The 24,420-nt window shown below is 39.1% G+C and overlaps 1 protein-coding gene across 11 annotated transcripts in view; it reads left to right on the top strand.

Moving 5' to 3' along the window:
• Positions 1–24,420, top strand: part of LOC109425677 (matrix metalloproteinase-14) — a 150,839-nt gene that overhangs the window by 109,917 nt on the left and 16,502 nt on the right. For 7 of the 11 annotated variants that reach the window (XM_062853036.1, XM_062853035.1, XM_029878839.2 and 4 more), the window contains 4 exons: positions 6,436–7,119; positions 14,795–15,062; positions 15,128–15,504; positions 15,573–15,732. In XM_062853036.1, the coding sequence (XP_062709020.1) occupies positions 6,436–7,119; positions 14,795–15,062; positions 15,128–15,504; positions 15,573–15,732 (1,489 nt within the window). Of the gene's footprint in view, positions 1–6,435; positions 7,120–14,794; positions 15,063–15,127; positions 15,505–15,572; positions 15,733–23,968; positions 24,126–24,420 lie in introns of all 11 variants that reach the window. The other 4 variants (XR_009997928.1, XR_009997927.1, XR_009997929.1 and 1 more) reach the window with 2 other exon arrangements.

Raw genomic sequence — 24,420 nt, 5'->3', positions numbered from 1 at the left:
GCAACCAGTGGAGATTATCACCAAAGCTAATGACTCAACAAACTACCCATCGTTCTGCTTGATGCCGAAGGACCGGAAATTTGGGAGCATCAATTAGATATTAGCCTAGATGCTCTTCCGAAGATATTATTATGCTCACTAATAAATAAAGAATATCAAATTGGTTTCATTTGAATTAAATTCATCACGACATTCGAAGGACCCTGCAGGAGTTTCTTCTAAAATTTCTTACAGCAGTTCATTTTAGAATTCCTCGAGAAGTTTCTTTTGGGATTCCCATGTTTGCAAATGTCTCCCTTTTTAGTTCCTCCAGCACTTTCTTCTGGAATTTCTCCATGAATTTTCTTTAGGATTCCATTATAGAATTCCTCCTTATTGTACATATTCCTTCAGGGATTCCTTCAAAGATTCCTCCAATAATTCATTCCGGAGTTCCTTCTTAGATTCCTCCAAAAGCTCCTACTGAGATTTCTCCAGAAGTTTTTTTTTTCTAAGGTTTTTCTAAAAGTATATCCATGGTTTCCTTCAGGAGTTCTTTCAAGGTTTTCTTCTCCTCCTCTTCCACCTACAGTTTCTTTGGACACCTCTACAGGGATTTTAACCGGAATTTCTTTCTGTGTTTCCTGAAGAAGTTCCTTTCGAAATTCCTCCAGGAGTTCCGTCTTGGTTTACTTCAGGAATTCATTCAGATATTCATTCCAAGTCTCGGCAGGTAACCCCTCCGGCATTCTTTCAAAAACCTCCCAGGAGTTGCTTCTGGAATTCCTCCAGGTGTTCTTTTTTGGATTCCTTCAAGAATTCCTTCCTGGATTCTTCTGGGATTCCTCGAGGACTTCCTTCTAGGATTTATCCAGGATTTGTTTTTCCTTCAGAAATTCCTTACGGTATCCTTTCAATTATTTCTTCCGTGCTTTCTTCAGAAATAAAACAAGGAGTTCCTTCTGACAATCTACAAATATTTCCTTCTAAGATTCTTCCAAAAGTTTAGTCAAGATTTCTCCGAAAGCTTCATCTGAATTTGTTCCAGGTACTCCTCACGGAATTTCTTTTGAAATTTCTCTATTTCTTTTCAGGATTGTTCCAGGAGTACTTTCTGAAATTTTTCTGGAAGTTCCTTCAGGGATTCCTTCTGAGATTCCTCCAGATCCTTTTGGAATGCTCTCAGAAGTTTTTTTTTCTGGGATTCCCAGTAAGAATTCCTGTAGAAATGCTACCCTTCTACTGTTGAGGAAACCTATAAAGAACACAACGAGAAATTCCTTACAAAGTTGCTAGAGGAGCTCTTTAAGAAATTGTTGGATAAATTCTTCGAGGAAGTCCTGTAGAAACTATGTAAGGAACTCCTGGAATAATACCGTAATGCCAAAAACTTAAAAAAAATCCTTTGCAACCTTAGCGGCGTGCAGTGCCCTATACCAAGCAGCAGACTATTGGTCTTGAGAAGCATTTGAGCGAAATTGATTTTTGTCTGCAAACACAATAAATTATTCTTTACGCAGGATTTCAATACAACTTTCTCAGATACTGTTGATGCATCCGATAGCTGCATGTCTTATGAAATGAAGCCGGCATTTATTTCCATTATTTGTTTTTTACATTAATGTGAACGGAAAAAAAAATCATGCAATATTATTTTTTTTGATTACTGGATAATGATACATAATGCAAGTTAAAAGTTGATTAATTATGATTTTTTTTCAATAGGCCTTGTAGAAAACTACGTAGCATTTCATAAACCCCTACCCCCCTATCATCACACTTCGTCACAAAATCACAAACACCCCCTCCCCCAAAAAAAAGCTACGTCATTTATGGACGACCCCCTACTTTCTTAAGTTCAAGTGTTATGTACGTGATTGAAAACACTGCGACACACTTCTATTAATGTGTCGAATTCCAACCCAAAAAGCCCCGAAGAATGAATACCTCTAAAGCTCATCGTACTTTGGACTGTGGTACCAATCAACCAGAAGCCACGCTGCTGTCGTCCCGACCGAGCAGGTTTGCGTTTTTGTGAATAAAATTTATTGCTGTCAATATTTAGACACGAAATGTCTTATCCGAGTCATGTTATGCAAATAGCCTTCCTGCGCACCACCAGCCAATTTCCCCCGGCTTCAGACAGGAATGTATCCTCTCGATAAACAACTGTCACTGTGCAGCACACCGGTACACGCGGGTACATGAACCCAATGTGTAGGGCGGAATTGTTGAGGATGCACCAACGAACGAACAAAACGGATGACGTCCGTGTGCCAACTGACTGAAATTGATTTGCGAGCTTTGCTTCACCACCGCGGTGGGACAGTAACAAACAACGATGTGAGCTTACTTCCTTGCTGCTGATGATGCTAGGATTGCATTCATAATGGTGGTTTGCGATGCGATGGCAGCAACCGGTATGGATGCATTCATAAGCCACTAGGAACGGATTCGTTGATGGATGGCCGGATAATAGGAAACACGTTGAGATGATACATCTCAAGTATTATATTTGACTGTATCCCTTGCGCGCAAAACCTGTGTGTTGGATAATTACAAGACTATTGCGGCGAGACCGGTGTAAATCACTCGATTAGTCAATTAGTCGAATCGAGAGTTGTTTGACGCCGTGTAATCATGATGATCCTCCCGTCGAGGAATGCTGTTTTTCATCGTAGAAATTCATAATAATGTAAGGGGAAAAATACATTGTGTCCCTCTGGCAGTGAGAAGCAAGTGTTATTAAAATATAGGTTTACAAACTTTCGAGTTGAGAGAGAAACCGAGACTTATGTTCGCCATCTACTCAAAATTTTAAAATATTCACTTGTTTTAGAATTAGCCAGCAAATGAACTTTTCTTTTTTTTCCAAATAATGATTTGATGGTAAAAAATTAACTACGAATTTTCATACTATCACACTGTTTCGATTCCTTAAACCTTGAAAAGCTGTCTAGTCTAGTCTACACATACACAGCCATCCGTTGGAAGAATCCTGGAAAATGTTGGAATCGATTACTTCTATCATTGTTCTTGTCATTATCAATACTTGCAGTACATCGAAGATGTTATTACGAGAGATTACAAGTATTGAAGCGGCCAGGCCTACTGTGCAGTATTTTTTTAATACATTTAAACAAAACCATGGAGCGACGACATCTCGTCAGCCGCTCTTTATAGTATTTAGTATAGATCAGAAGTAAAGACGTTAGGAGTGACGTTGCTAAGAAAGTTAATGTCACTCCCTTGAAGCTCTCCTTCCCGGATGGGACATAGGAAGCTTCAACCTTGAAAAGCTGTGATACAAAAGAATTTCAGTGACAAGACGCTGAGAAAGCAATACCCCTCATTCTGTTTTTGCAAATTAGTAAAAAGCCGTAAGCTGGTATGTGCCAACGAATGATTCCCTTGCACTGTAAAACCTCATATTACGATCACTGAACCTAACCTTGAAACCATACAATTGATGGTGTTAGTTATCGTCCGATAATCGACTTACAGATAAATCATGCAACCAAAACTATCGCCGGCCATCGGGTAAAGTGTAGATTCACCTTGAAATTTATCGGTATGGGGCGTCCAGCAGAACCGACCATTCAGTTACCAAGACCAACGACGACGACAACGTGACTCTGAATTCATTTGATCTTGAGCTTCACGCTAGGGAACGCACCCTCTCTGTGGGGAGTGAGCAACCCGTTATCAGTTGGGCACCGATTTACTCACTAGCTTATCATATCACACGCACCACCTCAGGAAAACAGCGGCATGGCGAAAGTATTCAAGGAGAGTCGTAGCATATCATGATAAGTTATTTGTAAACATTGTCATCATGCATCGCACAAAGCTATGGTAAACATTGGGAAATCAGGTGGGTCAGTGGCAAGTGATCAATTGATTCAATATACATAGGTATCTCATTTCTTTGGGAGAAATTGTGAGTGATAATGAAAGTAGACCAGGGATTAGGTGAATGTCACCAAACGGAAGATAACATTGATACTGACCGTGGAATATTTGGTCAGCCCGCATTAATGAACCACTATCAGGAAGCTTGTATCGTCACCGTCGAGAGCAATTTAGCTGAACTGCGGACGCAGAGAAAACAATGGAATGTCAAAGCCACGATTGGCCTGCGTAGAGTGTGGCCGACCCACCTCCACTTCCGCTCCCGAATTTCTGTCGCTATCGGCCTTTGATGACATCGACGATAGAGCTCCAAATTGGGTTCTTTAGGGGTATCCAGATTATTGCATAATCGGAATCTCCGTCCAAAAATTAGCCAAAATCCAAAATTTCATCATTTTTGGTGCCCGGGAACTATTTTTAAAATGCATTTGAAGTTTGTATGGGGAAAATTTTTTGTTCGGGGCGAACTGTCACTTTATCGATTGAACTGTCATTCTATCCACGGAAATTAAAACTGTTTTGTTTGTTTAACCATCAAAACGAAGGAATTGGAACGCAATAAAATCACGTTATACTCAGAAAAATGAGCTCTTTCGATTAGGCTATAGAAAATAGCAATACTTTATTCACTAAACAACCCAATTGAAGATCCTATTGTAAGGCCACCATATACGAATAATGCCACAGGAATCTATTGATGAAGACCTACAGCCATAAAGTATTTTCTAATGATACACACCAGGTTTCACTGGCGTACAGCAGCACAGATTTCACGTTTGAGTTAAAAATTCGGATTTTGGTGCGTTGCACAATCTGATAGTTTTCCATACATTTCTTGAGATCGCCTCCTTGATCCATGATCCGTGAAGCTTTCAACATTCTCCACTGCTTGCCCAGCTACCATGAAGCTGAAAGGGTTGACCGTGTTTATATCCAAGGATTTGGTCTTGTTGACGTTGATGGTGAGATCAAAGATTTTTAAGTTATTATATTGTTTTTAAATTATTATATTTGGTGAGACTTGCAGCCGAGGAGCGATCGGTTAGATCAGCAAGCTTATTCTGCATATCAGAGCGCTAGGAGAGCTAGGAGAGCAACGTCACCAGCCAGTCCAAAGTCATTTAGGTGCTCCATGGTAATGGGCTGCCACAGCATTTCACGATTTGGTACACGATCAATCGCACTTACCAGGATCCCGTCGATTACGATGAGCAACAGTAGCGCTGAAAGTAAAAATCCTTGCCTCACTCCAGCAACGACCCGGATGGGGTCGGACAAGACACTGTTGTGCAGTATTCTGCACGAAAATGCCCCGAACTGTGCTTCAATGAGGCCGCTGATTTACTTAGGGAAACCTTTGCGCCCCAGGGCTTCCCATATGTTATCGTGATTAACGGTCTAAAAAATATTCGTAATCAATGAGCACCAGGTAGAGACCCGCCCAGGCAATCAGTGATCCATAAGATGTTGAATAAGATGTTAAAGTGACGGCGGCCGCGGTTTCCCATATGTTGCAGAATAATTGATGCATTAGTTGTACGGATACTACGGAGTCAGCTTTGAGCATCTCAGCAGATATGCGATCGACCCCTGGGGCCCTGTTCCATTTCATGCTACGGATGGCTGTTTCTATCTCCTGCACAGATGGAGCTTCGGTGTTGACACGGGTAATGCGTCGAATCCTTGGCGGATCATGCTGAGGTGTTAATGACGTGGCCGACACTTGAAAAACAAAAGTGCTTAAAAAACCATGTTCTAAAGAAGAATATCAAAAGTTTATGTTGTTTATTTGAGGCAACAGTGATCGCCTGTTAATTTATTTATGAATGAATACGGCCAACAATTGTCCAATATTTCAGTATTCATCGAATGAACTCGCATTTAAGCACTAATCCAACTAATTTATTGCTCATCGATTCTGATTACGGCTTCATCAATTGCCAATTTTAACGACACCCAATTCAGCGAACATCCTGCCAATGTCCTATTCATGACGACGATGACGATGGACATTTTCTGCTATCGTCGCCAGTTGATCTCGATCTTGATCTTGCAACGCATCTCGCCTTCATTTACCATACCAGCTCACCTCCCCAGGCAGGCCGTAAACTGCGCGCGTTCGCCTAACACGTCCGGAATCACTAATGTACCACAACATCGATGGGGTGACGATAATGGCCCTGCTAATGGCTACCGGCACGGCGCGCGGTGGCCCATAGAATGTCCTTGGGGTTCTCGATCGCCAAGCGAGCACTCCTCGATTCAGGTGTCATCTTCCGTCCGCGGAATACTAATTGTGTTCCCCATTGGCCACGGTCAAGATGTTTGTTCCACAAAACTAGTTCCATGGGATTCATTTGGCATGGGAAAGTTGTCACGAGAGGAGGTTGATTCTAGTACATAGAATGGTGTTGCTTTTGGGGTTTTACGCTTTGGCGGCGGCGATCGTTACTTGTACGAATGGGTTCCCGGTAATGGAGAAGGGCTCTTATTAGAAAGTGCCGTTATCTAATGAATGTTTTGTATTTTCTTTTCCGTCCGCAGCTCTACCTGTCACAGTTTGGCTACCTCAGTGCAAAGTTCCGAAATCCCACCAGTGGGAGTCTTCTGGAGAAGGATACATGGGAGAAGGCAATCATGGAGTTCCAGAGCTTTGCCGGGCTCAACGTAACCGGCGAGTTGGATGGCGATACGATGGAGCTCATGTCACTGCCTCGGTGCGGAGTACGAGATAAGGTCGGGTTCGGTTCGGATTCCCGATCGAAACGATACGCCCTGCAGGGCAGTCGGTGGAAGGTGAAAGCCCTCACCTACAGGATATCCAAGTATCCGTCGCGACTAGATCGAAACGAAGTAGATAAGGAAATAGCCAAGGCGTTCTCGGTGTGGAGCGAATACACCGATCTATCGTTCACGGCGAAGAAGAGCGCTCCGGTGCACATAGATATTAGGTTCGAAGTGAACGAGCACGGTGATGGCGATCCGTTCGACGGTCCGGGAGGAACTCTGGCGCACGCTTACTTCCCAGTGTACGGAGGGGACGCTCACTTTGACGATGCGGAGTTTTGGACGATCGGGAAAAGTCGAGGGACGAATCTGTTCCAGGTTGCTGCCCATGAGTTTGGTCACTCGCTCGGGTTGAGCCATTCGGATGTACGGTCGGCGCTGATGGCACCGTTCTACCGGGGGTATGATCCGGTCTTCCGGTTGGATTCTGATGATGTTCAGGTGAGTTCATTGAAAAAAAAAAAAATATTATTTCCACAGAAAATCTGAAGCAGGTGTATCCATCTTAAGGACAAACGTCTTAAAATCCCGCTTCAAAAGTGCATCAAAACTTCAGACGCACAAATCTCAAGAAGCAAGATTCAAACATTAGTGCATTTCATTATTCTGTTCTTGCTCACTTGTAATACGCTTAAAATAAGAAACTCAAATGCCAGAGTCGGCCATTGTGGTGGCCATTTTGGGATTCTAACAAGTCTGTCCTTAAAAAGTGTTTGCCACAACCTTCTTCTTTTTGGCGTTACATCCCTTCTGGGACAAAATTTCCCTCTCTGCTTAGTGTTCGATGAGCATTTTCACAGATTATTAACTGAGAGCTTCTTCTGCCAATGACCATTTTGCGTGTGCTCATCGTGTGACTGACTCAAAGCTACTCTGTGCACGAGGAAGTTTCCATCAACCTCAACTTATTAAGAAAAATGGCCATTTTTCAAAAATCTCGCCAGGGCGACCTCTAAACGTCATTTCTGAAAGTTGCCGTCATACAAAAATTTGTTTCTAATACCCTCAGCTATTATTTGCAGGGTGAGGCCCAAGCTTTTCGACCATGTGCAATTTTGGGACAAACATTTTTGCTGTACAAGAGGGGAACAAACCACTCTTAAGCAAACTTTAGCTTAAGAAACTGTTATTCAGCTAGTTCTGTTACTTGGGACAACCTAATACCCACCCATGCGCTTACCGAATCGTCTATAGTCTCATGCAGTACACATGATTAGTTTTTTAGTTATCGGTAAACCGGGTAGGTTTCCTTTGGGATCTCAAAAAATAGTCCTGCTGTTCATGTTTCGTTAGCCTACAGATTCGGACTTCAAATATGGACATGATTGTTCTTTCAGCTAAAAAAATCATTTTGAGACATTGAACTTTGAACTTCAACTTTTGCAAAAAAAAATAGTCTGCCTTTTGAGTATTTTTTTTTATTTAGAAGAATATTTTTGTATAAAAATTTCATAATTCAAAGACAGAACCTTGGTATAATTTCAATGATTTTTTGTCGATAATCGCACCAATGCACAGAAACACAAACATTTTTAAGAAATTCCGAAGATTTATTAGATTTTTAAATTGAAGTGAAAATTGCATGTGAAGTAGTTTTAGAAGGAATCAAACAAAGATTCACGAGCAAGTTATAGTGAACGCGTTGAACACATTTTAAGTGAATACCTGGAGCTCTGGAGTTAATTCTTGGCTAAAAATTTTAAAATAAAATTCTTGTACAATTCAAGAAATTACGGTTTTGATGTTTCTAAAGTGTTCCTCTAATTTTGCTCGAAAAAACTAACTCGAGAATTTTATGATTGCGAAGCTACACATTAATATCTGAATGTTTGTGAATATTGATTTTTGGAATTTACTGAGAAACGTTTGGAAGGACCTCACAGTATTTGGAACTATTTCTCCGGAAATAAGAATAATAAGATTACTCATGGAATTACCTGCAGAACTTTAGGAACAACTTTTTGGTTGGGTATTCGAAAGACTGTTTGGTAAGATCTATCTAGAAAATTTGTAACTGTGTTTTTCGCGATACCTGTCAATTTCTGTGGTAAAAATTCTATGAAATCAATTAAAATCAGGAAGGAGCTTCTGTAGGATATTCTGGTTGAATTCGAAGAAGTACTAACAGGTTTTCTGGATGAATTCTTTGCAGAATTGTCTATACAGCTTATAAAATCTCAATAAAAAAATCATCATTTAAGCCTATATAAGCTCTAGAGATTTCATAAACCATGCTATGAAATCAATGAAAAAAGCCTTGGAAATTTCAACAAAGAATCTTAAAGGATTTTGTTTTTCTATCGGAAATTATTCTTACATTCCTGGAAATTTCTGCCAAGATAGCCGATTATAATTTTCGTTTAGTCATAAAGGACTTTAATTGTTCTTCAACTATATAACCGATAATGTTAAGATACAACCGCAGATGTGCTGGAAAACTTCATAATTAGAGGAGCAATCGCTCCCAAATTTTGCACTCCACTGAACATGCCCGGTTGATACTGGTCACATCATTAAAAATTTCCTGTTTTTAGTCAGACTGCAGAAATGGCGTTGATAACATATTGAAAAATTCTAAAAAATTGGTGGGGTAAAATTTTCAAGAATTGCGAGTCAAATCAGAGAATCATACTATTGAGTTATTGAAAATTTTCATAAAAATATCATACATTAATGAATGGTCCATGATTTGAATGATTTTTTGAACGAATTAATTGATGAATGTTTATACCAATTTTAGTAGCGTTCATGTTTTTTTTTTTAATTCAATCGTGTTTTTTTAGGAACTGCATCAAACACCTCAGATAAGAAAATGAACATGAACTAGTAAAAATCGTTGAGTTTTTTGCAGGAATTTCTAAAAAAAGTTCATTTGGGATTTTTTGCAAAATTTCTTGAAAGTTGATGAAGGGTGTTTTGTTGCAATTTTGGGAGTTTAGCTAAATTTGTTGAAACGAGTCATTATTGTTATTAGACTTTGAGAGCTACGGTGGAATTCTGTGGCAAATGATTTCCCGAATAATTGCTATACAAGGTTTTGGTAAATTCTATTTTCTCAAACAACGTCGGGTGACAACATTAAAGGAATTGACAAAAAATCTTTGGATAAATATCTTATAAGCATCTGGCATAAATTTAAAATGAATCTTAATTCAATTATTAAATAGAATTGCTAAAATAATTTCTTACTGAATTTCCTAAGAAAAAAATACGAGATTTTCTGAATAATGATTTTTTTTTTCATAATACTAAACTTTCTTATAATGCAAAGTCCTTTATTATTTTTGTATTTTTGGCAAAATGTTCCATAGAATTGCGTTGCGTTGCGTTGCGTTGTAACGGAGTAATTCGTAGATTGCATACTGAAAGTTGTCATGTTAAAACCATAATACTCCTATTCTAATTGCTTATGGAGTGCTATTTGGGAAGGAATAGCTATGCAATTAGAGGTTGAAGAAAAAGACATGAAAACTTCCATTGCCGGCCACGCCCATCTTCTCCGTTACGAGGAAAGGAAAGGATGTGATTATATGACACCTACTTTATGAAAGGCCAGCGTCTCGCCGGCGCCCCCATAGGTGTCAAGGAGTTAGATATTTGGAATGGGTTGATCCCCATCACTATAAGCGAGTGATGCAGCAAGAACCAAAATGTTTCATAGAATTTCCTCAAAAATCTTAAATGGATATGATAGCAATGAGTGGTAAACCAGCTTTAAGTTGAATTTCACAATAATTAAAAAAAATCAGAAACAAACTATGCAAGAGTTGTTCGTTGCATTATTGAAACTGATTTTATGAAAAAAAAAAAAAGGAAATTTCCCAACTAATGGCTGACGAAGTTAGAGTTTATAGAGGCTTAGGGCAATTGCATATTTATTCTAAAACTGCACGCAAAGCTGTACCGAAATCCATTTTTTTTATCATTTTTAGTGCCTGGTAGCTGATAAAAAATAAAGTTTAAACTGTCTTAAGGGTGAAGTCTTCGGTATACCAATCCGTGTGGTCAATTAATGATTTTTTAATGAACTCAACAATGACACGGTAACCGAGTCAATTAATGACACGGCATTTAAGTTGTCATAAGGTAATTTAAATCTCATCGATCATGCTTCATCCTTTTCTTAACTTGCACCGCAAATATTTTCATCTCTATCTATATCATCTTTAATATTATGTGAAAAGATGATTTTGGTAAAATTTGGAAAGAAATGTCTGATTAACACCACAGAAAACAGACATCCAGGCTAGAACAAATTTCATTCGGAAAGTTGTGTAAGAATTTGAATCTTTACTTGAGTAAGGTTGCAAACCAATACACGATGACAACACTAACGCCACCAAACACCATATTGCCACAGTCAGTGGTGAATTAAAACATTTCAAGTGGTGAATTAAATTAGTATGGTAAATTATCCTATTTTAGCGCCACGCTATTGCCACTTGTGTTGCCGATTTCAAATGGCCGTTAAATTCCTTACACAGTTTCGGAACTGGACTTGGATGTCTGTTCTCAGTGTTAACACTGTTGAGATTGTCGGTCCAGTGCCATTTTAAATATATTGTGCTTCCCCAATTTCCTTTTTCATATTAAAGGATTTTTATTTCACCCTCCTGAATATAATACATTAACCTATACGATTGTTTTAATCTTTCTGCGCTCTCACAAACAACTCATGAGAATATTACAATTTCTGTGCCTCCAAATATAGTGGTAATACTTTCTTCTATATATGGAATATCACATTTTTGGGACCTCATATATGTGGAAAGAATAAGTTACTTTTGTAAGTTTTCCTATTATTTGCGCTCTCACATGTGCAATAAAGAAACTCTGTGATATTGAGAGTTCTTACGGGGATTGCTTTGAAAATCCTTACAAATGAATGAAATATTTCGAAGATTCTTTTAGAAATCCGTCACAGGATTTTTCAGAAATATATCCAAGAATTACCTCAAAAGTAATATCTCTACGGGCTCCTTAAAAATCTATTCGGAAATTTTCTCTAGGGATTTCTCAAGTTTCTCAAATATTCAGAAATTCCACCAGCGAAAATTACAGAAAACTTTCGGAGGATTTTTTAAATAATTCTGCCATTTATCATCGAAGATTTTTCTGACAAATCCTTCAGGCATTCTTCCATTGATTAAAAAAATCTTAGTTGCCTTTGTAACTTTATCAAAAGTTTTCTGAAGATTGCCCCAGAAGTTAATATAGTTTTTTTTTTGTATTAATCCTTCTCGAAGGGAATTGGTGTCGTTTCATCGATTTCTTTGTTAAATGTTCCAGGAATTCCTTTCGGAAAGTCTTCCACGGGTTACTTTTGAAAGTTCATTAGAACATTTTCCATGCATTGCCTCAAAATTTCCTCTATAATTTGCTTTGGAATCGCCGTTGATCTACAGAAATTTCTTCGAAAATGCCTCCAGAAAATTGATCATGGGTTAAGCTAAGAAATCGTTCATAGATTTTTTTTTTCAAAATGTTTTACAAGAATTTTTTTCAGGAAATCATCCATGGTTTCCATCAGAAATGCATTCAGCGATTCTTTAGAAACTCAACGATTCCTCCAGAAATTTCTTCAATGATTTATTTAGGCAATCTTTTGCGGAAATTCTTACAAAAAATACTCCAGAAATTCTTTTAGGGATTCGTTAAAAATTTCCCTACAGATTCTTACAAATACTTCTTATGAGATTCCTCCATTAATTTGTCCAAAGATTTCAATTCCAAGGAAATCTTCTGTGGAAGGTTTCTTACAGGAACCCTTCGGCTCGTTTTTCAGAAATTCTTCCAGTAAGTGTTCACGAAATTTCTTCATAGCTTCCTTCTGAGATTCCCTCTCCAAGTTTTTTTTTTATAGATTTCTATGGATTCTTTCCGAAACTCCACCATTGCTTCAGGAATTACTTCTCTAGGGATTTTCTCAAAATTTCAAACAGGGATTTCTCTCAAAATTGTTTTGCAAATTCTTCAATAATTTCTTCAGATTTTTTCAGATATTCCTTCACATGTTTTTTCAGGTATTTTAATAGAGATTCAAGAGCAGTTAAAATTCTTTAAGAAATCGTCCAAGAAATTTTGAGATTTGCAGAAACAGTAAATAAAACTGAATGAATTCTTTGGAGAATCATTTAAGATATTAAAATAACCCTAATTTATCCACCTAGCGGTGATGACGCCTGTCTCGTGCATTCGAAAACACATTTCAACAAAACTCTAGTTGATAAATATCACAATTTCATACGTTAAACAAAAAAAACTTCATGGCATCAGAAATAATATCGTTTATCTAGCTTTGATGTTTGAGCCTAAAACTCTTAAGAAAATTCGCTATCTTGAATTTTGAGCTGGCATTTTGGATTTAAGTCCGCCATCTTGGATATTCTGGTTGCCATTTTTCAACTGCGGACATCTTTCTCATACCAATATTCCATGGTTTTAGAGCCTTAAACTTCATTAGACAGCCGCCATCTTGAATTTGGGACCACCATCTTGGATACTCTGGTCACCATTTTTGGAGCCCAGACTTCTTCCTTATACCAAATAAGCCCATATTGTGTGGTTTTATGGCCTAAAGCTCCATTGAACCAAAGACAAAACTTTTTCTTTCGGTCTTTGATTGAACAGCCGCCATCTTGAATTTTGAAACGCCATCTTGAATTTTAGATCGCCATCTTGGATATTTTGGTCGCCAGTTTTGGACTCCGGGTCCGGACATCTTCCTCGTACCAAATATACCCATTAGGGTGGCTCACACTTATATGAAAAACAAAAATTTCGAGAAATGCCAAGTCTTACCTCCTCAATCAGTTGTTTTGGACTCCCAGAAGCTACGTTCAAAATTTGAGCAAAATCGGTTGAGCCTAAGGGGGCGCTCAAAACGCTTGAAGTTTGTATGGGAAAACTTGGCTAAATGTATGCAGAAATTTTAAGTTTTCGAATTTTGCCGCTAGGTGGCGCTGTAAGCGTTCAATAATCAAACCCTTTGGTATTATTGTAGGTGACTATATGCCAAACAAGTTTGTCGAAGACCGCGAAGTGATCCGACGGCTGTGTAAAAAGTTATACCCTCAGTTAAATGCCTGAGAAATTCCCTGCATAAATGGAGAAATACCTCAAGGAACCTTTGGAGAACATGAGGCATTATTTTATGGGAAAAATCTAGAGAAAAAAAATTCTAAAAGAAAACATAAATTCTTCTGGAATTGTTTAGTGAATTGCATCTTTTACGGAAACGTTTGGATGAATTTCTGGAGATTAATTCCTAGATGCCCTTATTCTGAGTTTTTGAAGAAATCCCAAAGATAAGCTCCTGGAAGCTCCAGGAACAATATTACTCCAGGAATTCCTTTAGTAATGTTTGAAGAAGCAAATGAAAAGAATGTCAGTGAATATTCACTAGGATCCCTTAATGGTTCCTAAGACGAATCGCGAAAGAAACCCGTGGGCTAGTTTCAAGAATAATATTTTCAAAAAATCTCAAGAAACTCCTAATGAAGGAACAAGTATAACTACAGTGGAAATTCCTAACATAATATCTGGAGGAATCCCTGGAGAATTTTTTGAAGGAATCAATGGACAGAGATATTCAAAGGATGCTAAGATAAATCTTTAGAAGAATTCTTGCCAATATCATTACAAGAAATCTTGCGAGAAAATTCATTGTTTAGTCCAGATAAATTCTCAAAGAATGCCCTAAGAAATTTCTGGTGATGTCCCTGGAGGTAACCACTGAGATTTTTTTTTTTTGAAATTTTAAGAAGAATTCTTGCATAGCTCATAAAATTAATTCCAAAAGGTCTCTTCCGCGGACTTGGAAAAATTGAGTAACCAGCTTGGATTTTACCATGACAACGCTGCACTTAACCCTACCCTAAAAAAACAACACCATACACGGACCGTAATGTAGACGATTCAACAATACCACATACTGTTCTAATTGTATCCCGGTGGTTAGGCACGTCTTATTATTATCGGCCCCAGGGCACATGGGAGAAATAATTGTGGCATTCAGTTGTGTAGTTGAGAGAGGAATTTACCTTGAAAAATCGGCTTGTTTTAGTTAGGTTCCCTAAGTTCAGCACATTTCATAATGATCTTTTCACCGCCTCAGGGAATCCAAGCTCTCTACGGACGTAAAACCGGTGGTGGTGGTGCTGGAGGCGCGGGTGGTGGTTTCAATCCACCACGCACAACGTCACGCCCTGTGCAGCGAGATCCCGACTCCGAACTGTGCTCCTCACCGAAGATCGATGCCATGTTCAACACGGCCGATGGCAGCACGTACGCCTTCAAGGGAGACAACTACTACAAGCTGACGGAGAATGCCGTGGCCGAGGGGTACCCGAAGAAGATCGCCGAAGGATGGCCGGGACTGCCAGGTTTGTTTTGGGTGTAGTTTTGAAGTTGTTTTTTTGTAACTTATTAGCTCGATTATTTTTTTCAGGAAACATCGACGCCGCCTTCACATACAAAAACGGAAAGACGTACTTCTTCCAGGGGACCAAATACTGGAGGTATTCCGGCCGACAGGTGGACGGAGACTACCCGAAAGAGATCAGCGAAGGATTCACCGGCATTCCGGATCATCTGGACGCTGCTCTGGTGTGGGGTGGCAACGGCAAGATCTACTTCTACAAGGGTAGTAAATTCTGGCGGTTCGATCCGCTGAAGCGACCACCAGTCAAGTCCACGTATCCGAAACCCATCTCCAACTGGGAAGGACTGCCCAATAACATTGATGCTGCGCTGCAGTACACCAATGGTTATACGTACTTCTTCAAGGACGATAAGTACTATCGGTTTAACGATAGGACATTCTCAGTATGCAAAGCGATTGAGTTATCATCAATTGAGAACCACTGTTCACGCGAGTCCTCTTTCTGTTTTAGATTGACCAATCCGACCCACCGTTCCCACGGCCGGTGGCGCACTGGTGGTACGGCTGCAAGAACACTCCCTCGACGTTCGACACGCTAGGTAATGTTAAAGCTAGTAAGAATGAAGAAGTCCAGCACGACAATGTCGCCGATGATTTGATTTTGGATGCGGGTGAGTGAAACCGACCTTCCCTGAACTAGTGAATCCTAGAATCGTTTTCCTACTGGCAGTTAGTTATCATTGTAAACGGGTACAGCAACTTTGTGGGTTCTGGTCAACTGTCGGAAAGTGGCGATTGCTCGATCGTAACTCGCTTGATCACGTGACTTTGAGACGACGACGGGCGCCGTAGATCATTGTCATCAGCGCGCCTCGGTTCTGGTGAATTTTGAATGAATCTAGCCGTTAAAGCTCATATGTAGGATTGCTCATTGCTCGTCCATGTGTACGTACGTGTGTGTAGTCTCTTATTCTAGGCGGTGAATTGTGTGTTTCTTCTGTTGTGTCTCCGTCAGTTGGCGAGCATGCGGAACGACGACGTGCATGTGCGCAAAAAATCAGGGTCTTTCGCGCGTCTACGTGAGATGAATCGTTAATGAACGGAGAGGTTCTGGTGTCTTCGGTTTATGATTTCCACGGAAAGATGGGTCATTGGTGTAGAATGTAGATTAGATGCATCTGTTCTATCTGTTCTGTTACAGTGTCTCCAGTCGATCAATCCTATGTATTCATTGAATGTGGGATATGTGTTTCGTAGTTAGTTTGTGTGTTTATTCTCTTTAAGCTTAGGAAAGAAAATTGCAAATGTTGATTCACAGAGTAATGCAAAAAAATCGTGGTGATTATCTTACTTATCAAAACCTCCCTATTTTAACAAGGGTGTTTTCAAATTCTCGAAGAAAGTTCCTACAATATGTCAATAAGAAACTCTCTGACGTCGACGTCCCAAACGATTTTTATAGAGTATTCCAAGGGAAGTCTCTGTAATATCCCAAGGAAGGATTCCCCAATTTCACAACAAAAATTACTCCAACTCTTCAAGAGAGTTCTCCCAACTTCTCTCTAACTATCCAAAGATAGTCTCCCCAAATTCCGAAAGAAAGTCTCTTAGATTTCACAAAGGGCAAAGGTCTTCCCTAAGGAATTGCTCTCCAACTTCCCTAAGAGAGTCTCTCCAGCTTCCTAATGGAAGTCTGTCCAACATTCCAAAAAATGTTTCTCCAACTTCTCTAGAGAAGGCTCTCCAAGTTTTGATGGAATATTTCTACAACTTCCCATGGGATGTTTCTTCAACTATGCAAAGGAAGTCACTCCCACTTTCCAAAGAAAGCCTATCCAACTTCCGAAGGAAAGTTTTTCCAACTCCCCAGAAAAAGTTTCTTCAACTTCCCGAAGAGGGATTCTCCAAGACTGTCCAACTTCCCAAAGAAAGTCACTTTTACTTCACAAGGAAAGTTTCTTCAACTACCCAAAAAATGTTTCTCAACTTCCCAAAACAAGTCTCTCCATCTCCCCAAGAGGATTTTCTCCAACCCTTCAAAGCAATTCTCTCCAATTTTCCCAGGAAAATCGCTCCAACTCCCTAAGAGAAGAATTCTCACCTTCCCAAGGGTAATCTGTTCAGCTTCCCAAAAAAAATCACTACAACTTCATAAGAGAAGTTTCTACTATTTCCCAAAGGAAGTATTTCCAACTTCTCAACGAACAACTCTCCAAATTCCAACGGCAAGTCTCTCCAATTTTTCATGGGAAATCTCTCCATCTTTTCAAAGAGAGACTAACAAGCTAACTGGAAGAAGTCTTTCCAACTTTCCAATGGAGGTTTCTTCAACCACCCAAAGAAGTCTCCTTCACTTCCCCAGGGAAGTCCCTTAAACTTTCCAAGATACGTTTGCTCTGCTTTCCAAGAGAAGTCTCTCCTACAGTCCAAAGCGAGTCTGTCAAGTACCCTAAAGAAATTTTTTCCAACTTCCCAAGAAATGTTTCTATAACTTCCAAAGAGAAGTCTCCCCAAGTAACACAACTTGTTATATAACAGTTAAAATTACACGTTTCATACTAGATCTGTTGTATTTTTCTTGCATTATTTACATAATTTTGCACACTTATATAATCAAAACAGCGCAAAAAATGGCGGCTTATAGAACATCTTATAAGTTATATAAGATGCATGCTAATACACGTATAGTACTAATTATGTCGTTCAAGGTACGTTCCACCCAGCCACTGAATGTTAATTGGTTGCAATTAAGATATTTGTCTTCATTGATAACTAACAAAATACCTATTTATTGCAGCCTTTATCATCAGTTGGAATAAGGTATTTTTCGAAGAATACAGCTCGCAGAATGCTGTTATATTACATACAATAAGTATTAGTTGGAATTAAGTTATTTGAAGGTAATATAGCTTGTGGCATCCCATAATAAAACACTAAATTGAATATTGACACTACATGAATAAGTACAAGTACTGTATCATCGGACAACAATTGTATTGATAGCTGCAACAACATGATATTTGTTTCCAAGTGATGGATGCTATAATATATGACAGCTTATAAACTTTGCTGATAGTGTAATTTATTAAATGGGAATTAGTCAGTGGAGACGGTGCTTTTTCACATGCGCGGCTAGATTCACTGCAAAACTTCTGGTTTTACTTCATCAGAATTCAAGCGCCATTGAGTTGAATTAGAAAATGTATATAAAAATTTGCGATTTTTCTTTAAAATTGTCTCGATAAACAATATGGCAGCTATCCATAAGAATTACAGTATCGGTTGAAAGTATTAAGAATTATTAAAATTTCAACCATATTTACATTTTAGCCTGTAATTCAAACAACTGATCATACTTCAATTGCTAACCGAATGAGTTTATATTTAAGAAAATCAATTTCCACCAATTGATAACAAAAATATTTGAAAAAAAATCAATTTGTGCCGCATTTTTATTTATGTACTGATTTTTTTAGGTGGTACTGTGATCTGCATAATTTTATCTAGTGGAACATAAACCGCAATCGAAATCTAGTGTTGTCATTGTAAATAAGTTGAAATTACGTAAAAATTACTTTTCGCGAACTACTTCGCAATAGATTTATAATTTAGTCATAGAAAGTATTTTGCGACACTGAACTAACTCTTTTACAGCTAATCATTTAACGCGGCTTAACTATATCTGTCAAACGTCAAAATGTTGTTATTAGCAATCGTGCTGCTTGTTTGTTTTAGTCATCCGTCGGAATTTTGTCGTCTTCACGGGATTCCTGGTGGTCGATGATTTACCCGACCATCCCGTGTTCGAAGTTAGTTTCCTGCAGCGCTAAGGATGAACGATTCCACAGTTTGTAGGATTTATGACACAGGGACCCGGCAGGATCTATAATCCGGCCAACAAGATCTGTTAGCAGTCCCGGCATTTACGATGGCGTCCGAAAAGAAACATCTAATATACATACTAAAACTTTCGCGGTGGCTAGAGCGCAAGCTGTGTGGAGCGGAATTATTTGGGAAGTTGGATCAGGATTGCGAACATTGCAATATTGCCAGTCCACAAAACTGGCGCAAAAGGCCACAGAGGGTACATTGTTTTTCCGAAAGGTTGAAGTGGCTTATCAATGGTTTACCAAAGTGCTCAGAACATAGCCTAATATGACGTGGTAATACGAGAACTAAGCTCGGTGGATTCTTTCTAGAGATATTACTGCTGGTCAGTCCACCGAAATCATTTAACACAAACCATAAAAGACTGCGCAACTGATCATAAATAAATCAACTTGAATTTGATGCTTTTGTAGTGTTATATAATTGTAAAAGTAGCATGTTTCATACATAAATGAGTCAATGTAATTTTTATTGATGTTTGTTTTTAGTCAACCTAATTTCAGCTAAATAATAACATAAGAAGTTGTCAGATCCGCTTATAATACTACTATACAACATCTTCTGTAATTTTTATTTCTGAAGATGTTTTCTGTGTTACTTGGGTCTCCAACTACGCAAAGGAAGTCTCTTCAACATTTAGAAGCCTATCCAACTTCCGAGGGAAGTTCCCAAAGTCTTTCCGAAAAGGGACACTACAGCTTCTTAAGGAAATACTATCCCCAACTTCCCAAAGAAAGCTTCCAAAGGAAGCTTCTCCAACTTCTGATGAATAGTTTCTCCAACTTTCCAAGGAAATTTTCTCCAACTTCCCAATGAGAGATTCTCCAACTACCTAAGAGAAGTTTCTCTAACTTCCCAAGCAATTCTCTCCAATTGCTCCAATTTTTCCCGAGGTAAATCTCTCCAACTTCCAAAAGGAAGTCTTCCCAGCTTTCCAACAGAAGTCTGTCCAACTTCACAAAGAAAGTTTCAACAACTTCACTATCTCCCAAAGGAAGTCTTTCAAATTTTTCAAAGAAAAACTCTCCAACTTCCTAAAGGTAGTTTCTCCAACTACGCGAGAGAAGAGTCTTTAACTTCCCAAGGAAAGTCTCTCCAACTTCAGAAGAAAAATCTTCCCACTTTCCAAAGAGAGACTTTCAAGCTGACTATGAGAAGTCTCTCCACATTTCCAAAGAAAAGTTTCTCCAACAACCCAAAAGAAGTTTCAACTACAAATCTCTCCAACTTCTCAGTGGAAAGATTTCTACAACCACCTAAAGAAGTCTCTCTCACTTTACAAGGAAAGTCTCTCCCCCAGGGAAATCTCTCCAATTTTCCAAGAGATTTGTTCTGCTTCCCAGGGAAAAATTTTCAACATCCCAAAGAGAGGCTCTCCAGCACCCCAAAGAAATTCTATTCAACTTTCCAAGGGAAGTCCCTCCAACTTCCCTAAGAGAATCTATCTCACGGAATGTTCCTCCAACTACGCACAGGAAGACTTCAACTTTTAGAGAGCAATATCCAACTTCCGAGGGAAAGTCTCTCCAACTTCTCAAGGAAAGTTTCTCCAACTTACTGAAGAGAGACTCTCCACTCTATCCAACTTCCCAAAGAAAGTCATTCCAACTACCGAGTGAAAGTTTCTACAACTTCCCTAAGAGAGATTCTCCAATTTTCCAAGGGAAGTTTCTCCAACTACCCAAATAAAGACTCTCCAACTTCCCAAGCAAGTCTTTCTAATTGTTCCAATTCTTCTCAAGGAAAATCTCTCCAATTTTCAAAGGGAAGTCTTTTCAACTTCAAAAAAAAGTCTCTACAACTTCATAAGAAAAGTTCCTACAATTTACCAAGGGCAGTCTTTCCAACTTTTCAAATAAAAACTCTCCAACTTCCTAAGCGAAGTTTCTCCAACTACCCAAAAAAAGGGTCTCCAACTTCTCAAGGGAATCTCCTCCAACTTCTAAAGGAAAGCCCCTTCAATGCTCCATGGAAAATCTCTCCAACCTCCCAAAGAGAGATTTTCGAGCTGTTTAAGAGAAACGAAAGTTTCTCCGACTTACCAATGAAGATTTCTCCAACCACCTAAAGAAGTCTCTCTCACTTTCTGAGGATTTTTATAGAGCATCCCAAGTGAAATCTCTACAATATCCCAAATCTCCAAATTGCTCTCCAAATTTTCAAGAAACGTTTTTCCAACTTCCCAAAGGAAGTATGTCCCTTGGTATCACCGACTTCTTGAAATCTCGCCAGCTTGTCGCCAAAGTCTCTTCAACTTCCCAAAGAGAAGCTATCCGCATTCCAGTTTCCAAAGGGAAGTCTCTCCAACTTCCCAAGGGAAGTTTCTCTAATTATTCAAAAAAGTTTCTCAACTACTCAAAATAAGTCTCTCTTACTATCCAAAGATAACTTCCGAAGGAAAATCTCTTCAACTTCCTAATAACAGCCTCCAAATCTTTCCAAAGAGAGGTTCTTCAAAGAACCTCTCCAACTTCCTAAGGGAAATCTGTCCAGGAAACATTTCTCTAACTTCTCAAGAGAAGCCTTTCCAACTTCTGAAGGGAAATCTGTACAACTTCCCTTGAGATGTTTCTCCAACAACACAAAAGATGTGTCTCCAACTTTTTAAAGAAGTTTCTTCAACTTCCCGAAGATAGACTCTCCAGATTCTTAAGGAAAGGCTGTCTAAATTCCCAAAGAAAATTTCTCCAACTTTTTAAGGAAAGTTTCTCAAAATTCCCAAACAGAGATTCTCTATCTTCCCTAGGGTAGTTTCTCAACTACACAGAGGAACTTTCTCAACTACCAGAGAAAGTTTCTCAACTACATAAAATAATTCTCTCCAACTTCCCAAGACAAGTTTCTCCAACTCTCCAAAGCAATTCTCACCAACTTCCCAAGGAAATTCGTTTCCAACTTCCATAGGGAAGCCGTTTCAGCTTGGAAGTGTTCCTAACTTCACAAAGAAAATCTGTACAATTTCATAAGAGAAGTTCCCATTTTTACCCAAGGGAAGTCTCTCCAACTTCTAAAGGAAAATCTCTACAACTTCCCATGGCATGTTTCTCCATCTACGCAAAGGATGTCTTGCCAACTTTCTAAGGAAAGTTTCTTTAACTTCCCGAAAGAGACTCTGCAGCATCTTAAGGAAAGTCTGTCCGACTTCCCGAAAAAAGTCTTTCCAACTTCTCAAGGAGAGTTTCTCCAACTTCCCAAAGAGAAATTCTTCAACTACCCTATGGCAGTTACTCAACTACCAAAAACAAATCTATCCAACATCCCAAAAAAAAATTCTCCAACTTTCCAAGGAAAGTTCCCCCAATTCCTCAAAGAGAGATTCTCTTACTTCTCTAGGGAAGCTTCTCAACTGCTTAAAACAGTTCTCTCCAACTTCCCAAGACGAGTTTCTCCAACTCGCCAAAGCAATTCTCTCCAACTTCCCAAAGAAATTCGCTTCCAACTTATAAAGGGAAGTCTTTTCAGTTTTCCAAAGCGTGTCTGTCCAACTTTTCAAAGAAAGTCTCTACAACTTCATAAGGGAAGTTTTTACTATTTCCCAAGGGAAGTCTTTCTAACTTCTCAAAATCAAAAAATCTCCAACTTCATAGGGAAAGTTTCTCTGACTACCCAAAAAAAGAGTCTCCAGTTTTTCAAGGTAAAACTCTCCAACTTCCAAAGCAAAATCTCTCCAATTTTCCAAGGAAAGTCTCCCAAACTTACCAAAGAGAGACTTTCAAGTCAACTAAGAGAAATCTCTCCAACATCCCAAATAGAGTATCTCCAGCACACTGACGATTTTTTTTCCAACTTCCCAAGATATATCTCTCCAACTTCCTTAAGAGAGATTCTCCATCTTCCCTAGGGAAGTTTCTCAACTACCCAAAGAAATTCTCTTCAATTTCCCAAGAGAAGGTTCTCCAATTCCCCAAGCAAATCTCTCCAGTTGCTCCAATTCTTCCCAAGGAAAATCTCTCCAAATTCCAAAGGGAAGTCTTTCCCGCTTCCCACGGAAAGCCTTCCAACTTTCAAAAAAAGTCTGTAAAATTCCATAAGAGAAGTTTCTACAATTTCCCAAGGGCGGTCTTTCCAACTTTTCAAAGAAAAACTCTCCAACTTCCTAAGGGTAGTTTTCAAACAACTCAAAAGAAGAGCCTTCAACTTCCCAAGGGAAGTCTCTTCAACTTCCGCAGGAAAGTTTAAACTTTCCAATTGAAGTCTCTCCAATTTCTTAAGAGCATTATCTCCAACTACCCAAAGGAAGTCTGTCCAACTTCTGAAGAAAGTCTATCTAACTTCTCAAGGAAAGCCTGTTAAACTTCCCAAAGAGAATCTCTCCAGCTATCTAAGGGAAGTCTCTCCAGTTTTCCAAGAAATGTGTCTCCAAACTACCCGAAGAAAATCTCTTCTACTTTTTAATGGAAATACCTTCTCTTAAAAAAAATAAAGAGTTTCTCTAGCTTCCTAGGGAAGTTTCTCCCATATCCACAACAAGTCTCTTCCACTTCCCAAGTTAAGTTTCTCCAACTACCCAAAATAAACCTCTCCTACTTTCCAAGGAAAATCTCTCCAGCTTTCGAAGGCTAGTCTCTCCCACTTCCCAAGCGAAGTCTGCTCAACTTCCCAAAAAAAGTCTCTCCAACTCAACAAGGGAGTTTCTCTAACCATCCAAAAGGAAGTATCTCCAGCTTCCTAAGGAAAATCTCTCCAATTCCGGAAAGAAGTTTCTTCAACTTTCCTAGGGAATGCTCTCCAAATTCACAAGGAAAGTCTCTCCAACTTTCAAGAGATATTTTGTTCCGCTTGCCAAGGGAAGTTCTCATGAAAAATCTCTCTACTTCTCAGAATCAGAACAGTATTCTCTCTTTGCAATAGAAGCTTTCTGAAAATCCATGGATCCCTCCAACCAACGATTATTGCATTACTCATCATAATCATCCATTTCGTATAAGGTGAATGTAATTTTATACTCTCAAATCTTCCAAAACGGAAACAAACTGTACTGATGGATGATTGTTTGCTTTTTGTACATTTTTTCAGCAGAACACATGCATCCTTCGCTCAGAGTCAATAATGAAGGCCGTGATGTCTAGCTAGCTTGTGGGTGGATATCCCCCCTTTCCTCGAACCAACTCCAAACCCAAACTCCGCCTGTGTTGCTGCATTGCAACACACTCCCGATCCACGTGGTGATCCCCTAGTAAGCAGCTGTGTTGTAGAGTTATTACATAGTTTGAATTCCTCTGTGTTAATTATGTTCATCCTCTCTAAATCGTATCTGAATTGGTTGGTGTGATGCCTAGAACGTGATGTTCGCCTTTTTCCTGTACCTATCGTCATCCAATCATCATGTTCTGTGCAATTTGTGTTGGTCATTACCGGCAAACAACCAACAGCATTCATCATCCCCTTCTGTAGCCATCTGTTGTCAATATGATAGCGTTAAGCATAAAACGGAAATCTCCGTAATCGTAATTGGTGCCCATCAAGCGGGA

This window comes from Aedes albopictus, chromosome 2 (genome assembly GCF_035046485.1).
Source record: "Aedes albopictus strain Foshan chromosome 2, AalbF5, whole genome shotgun sequence".
NCBI lineage: Eukaryota > Metazoa > Arthropoda > Insecta > Diptera > Culicidae > Aedes > Aedes albopictus.
Note: the sequence above shows the minus strand (reverse complement) of the source record. Positions and strands in the feature narration are given on the sequence as shown.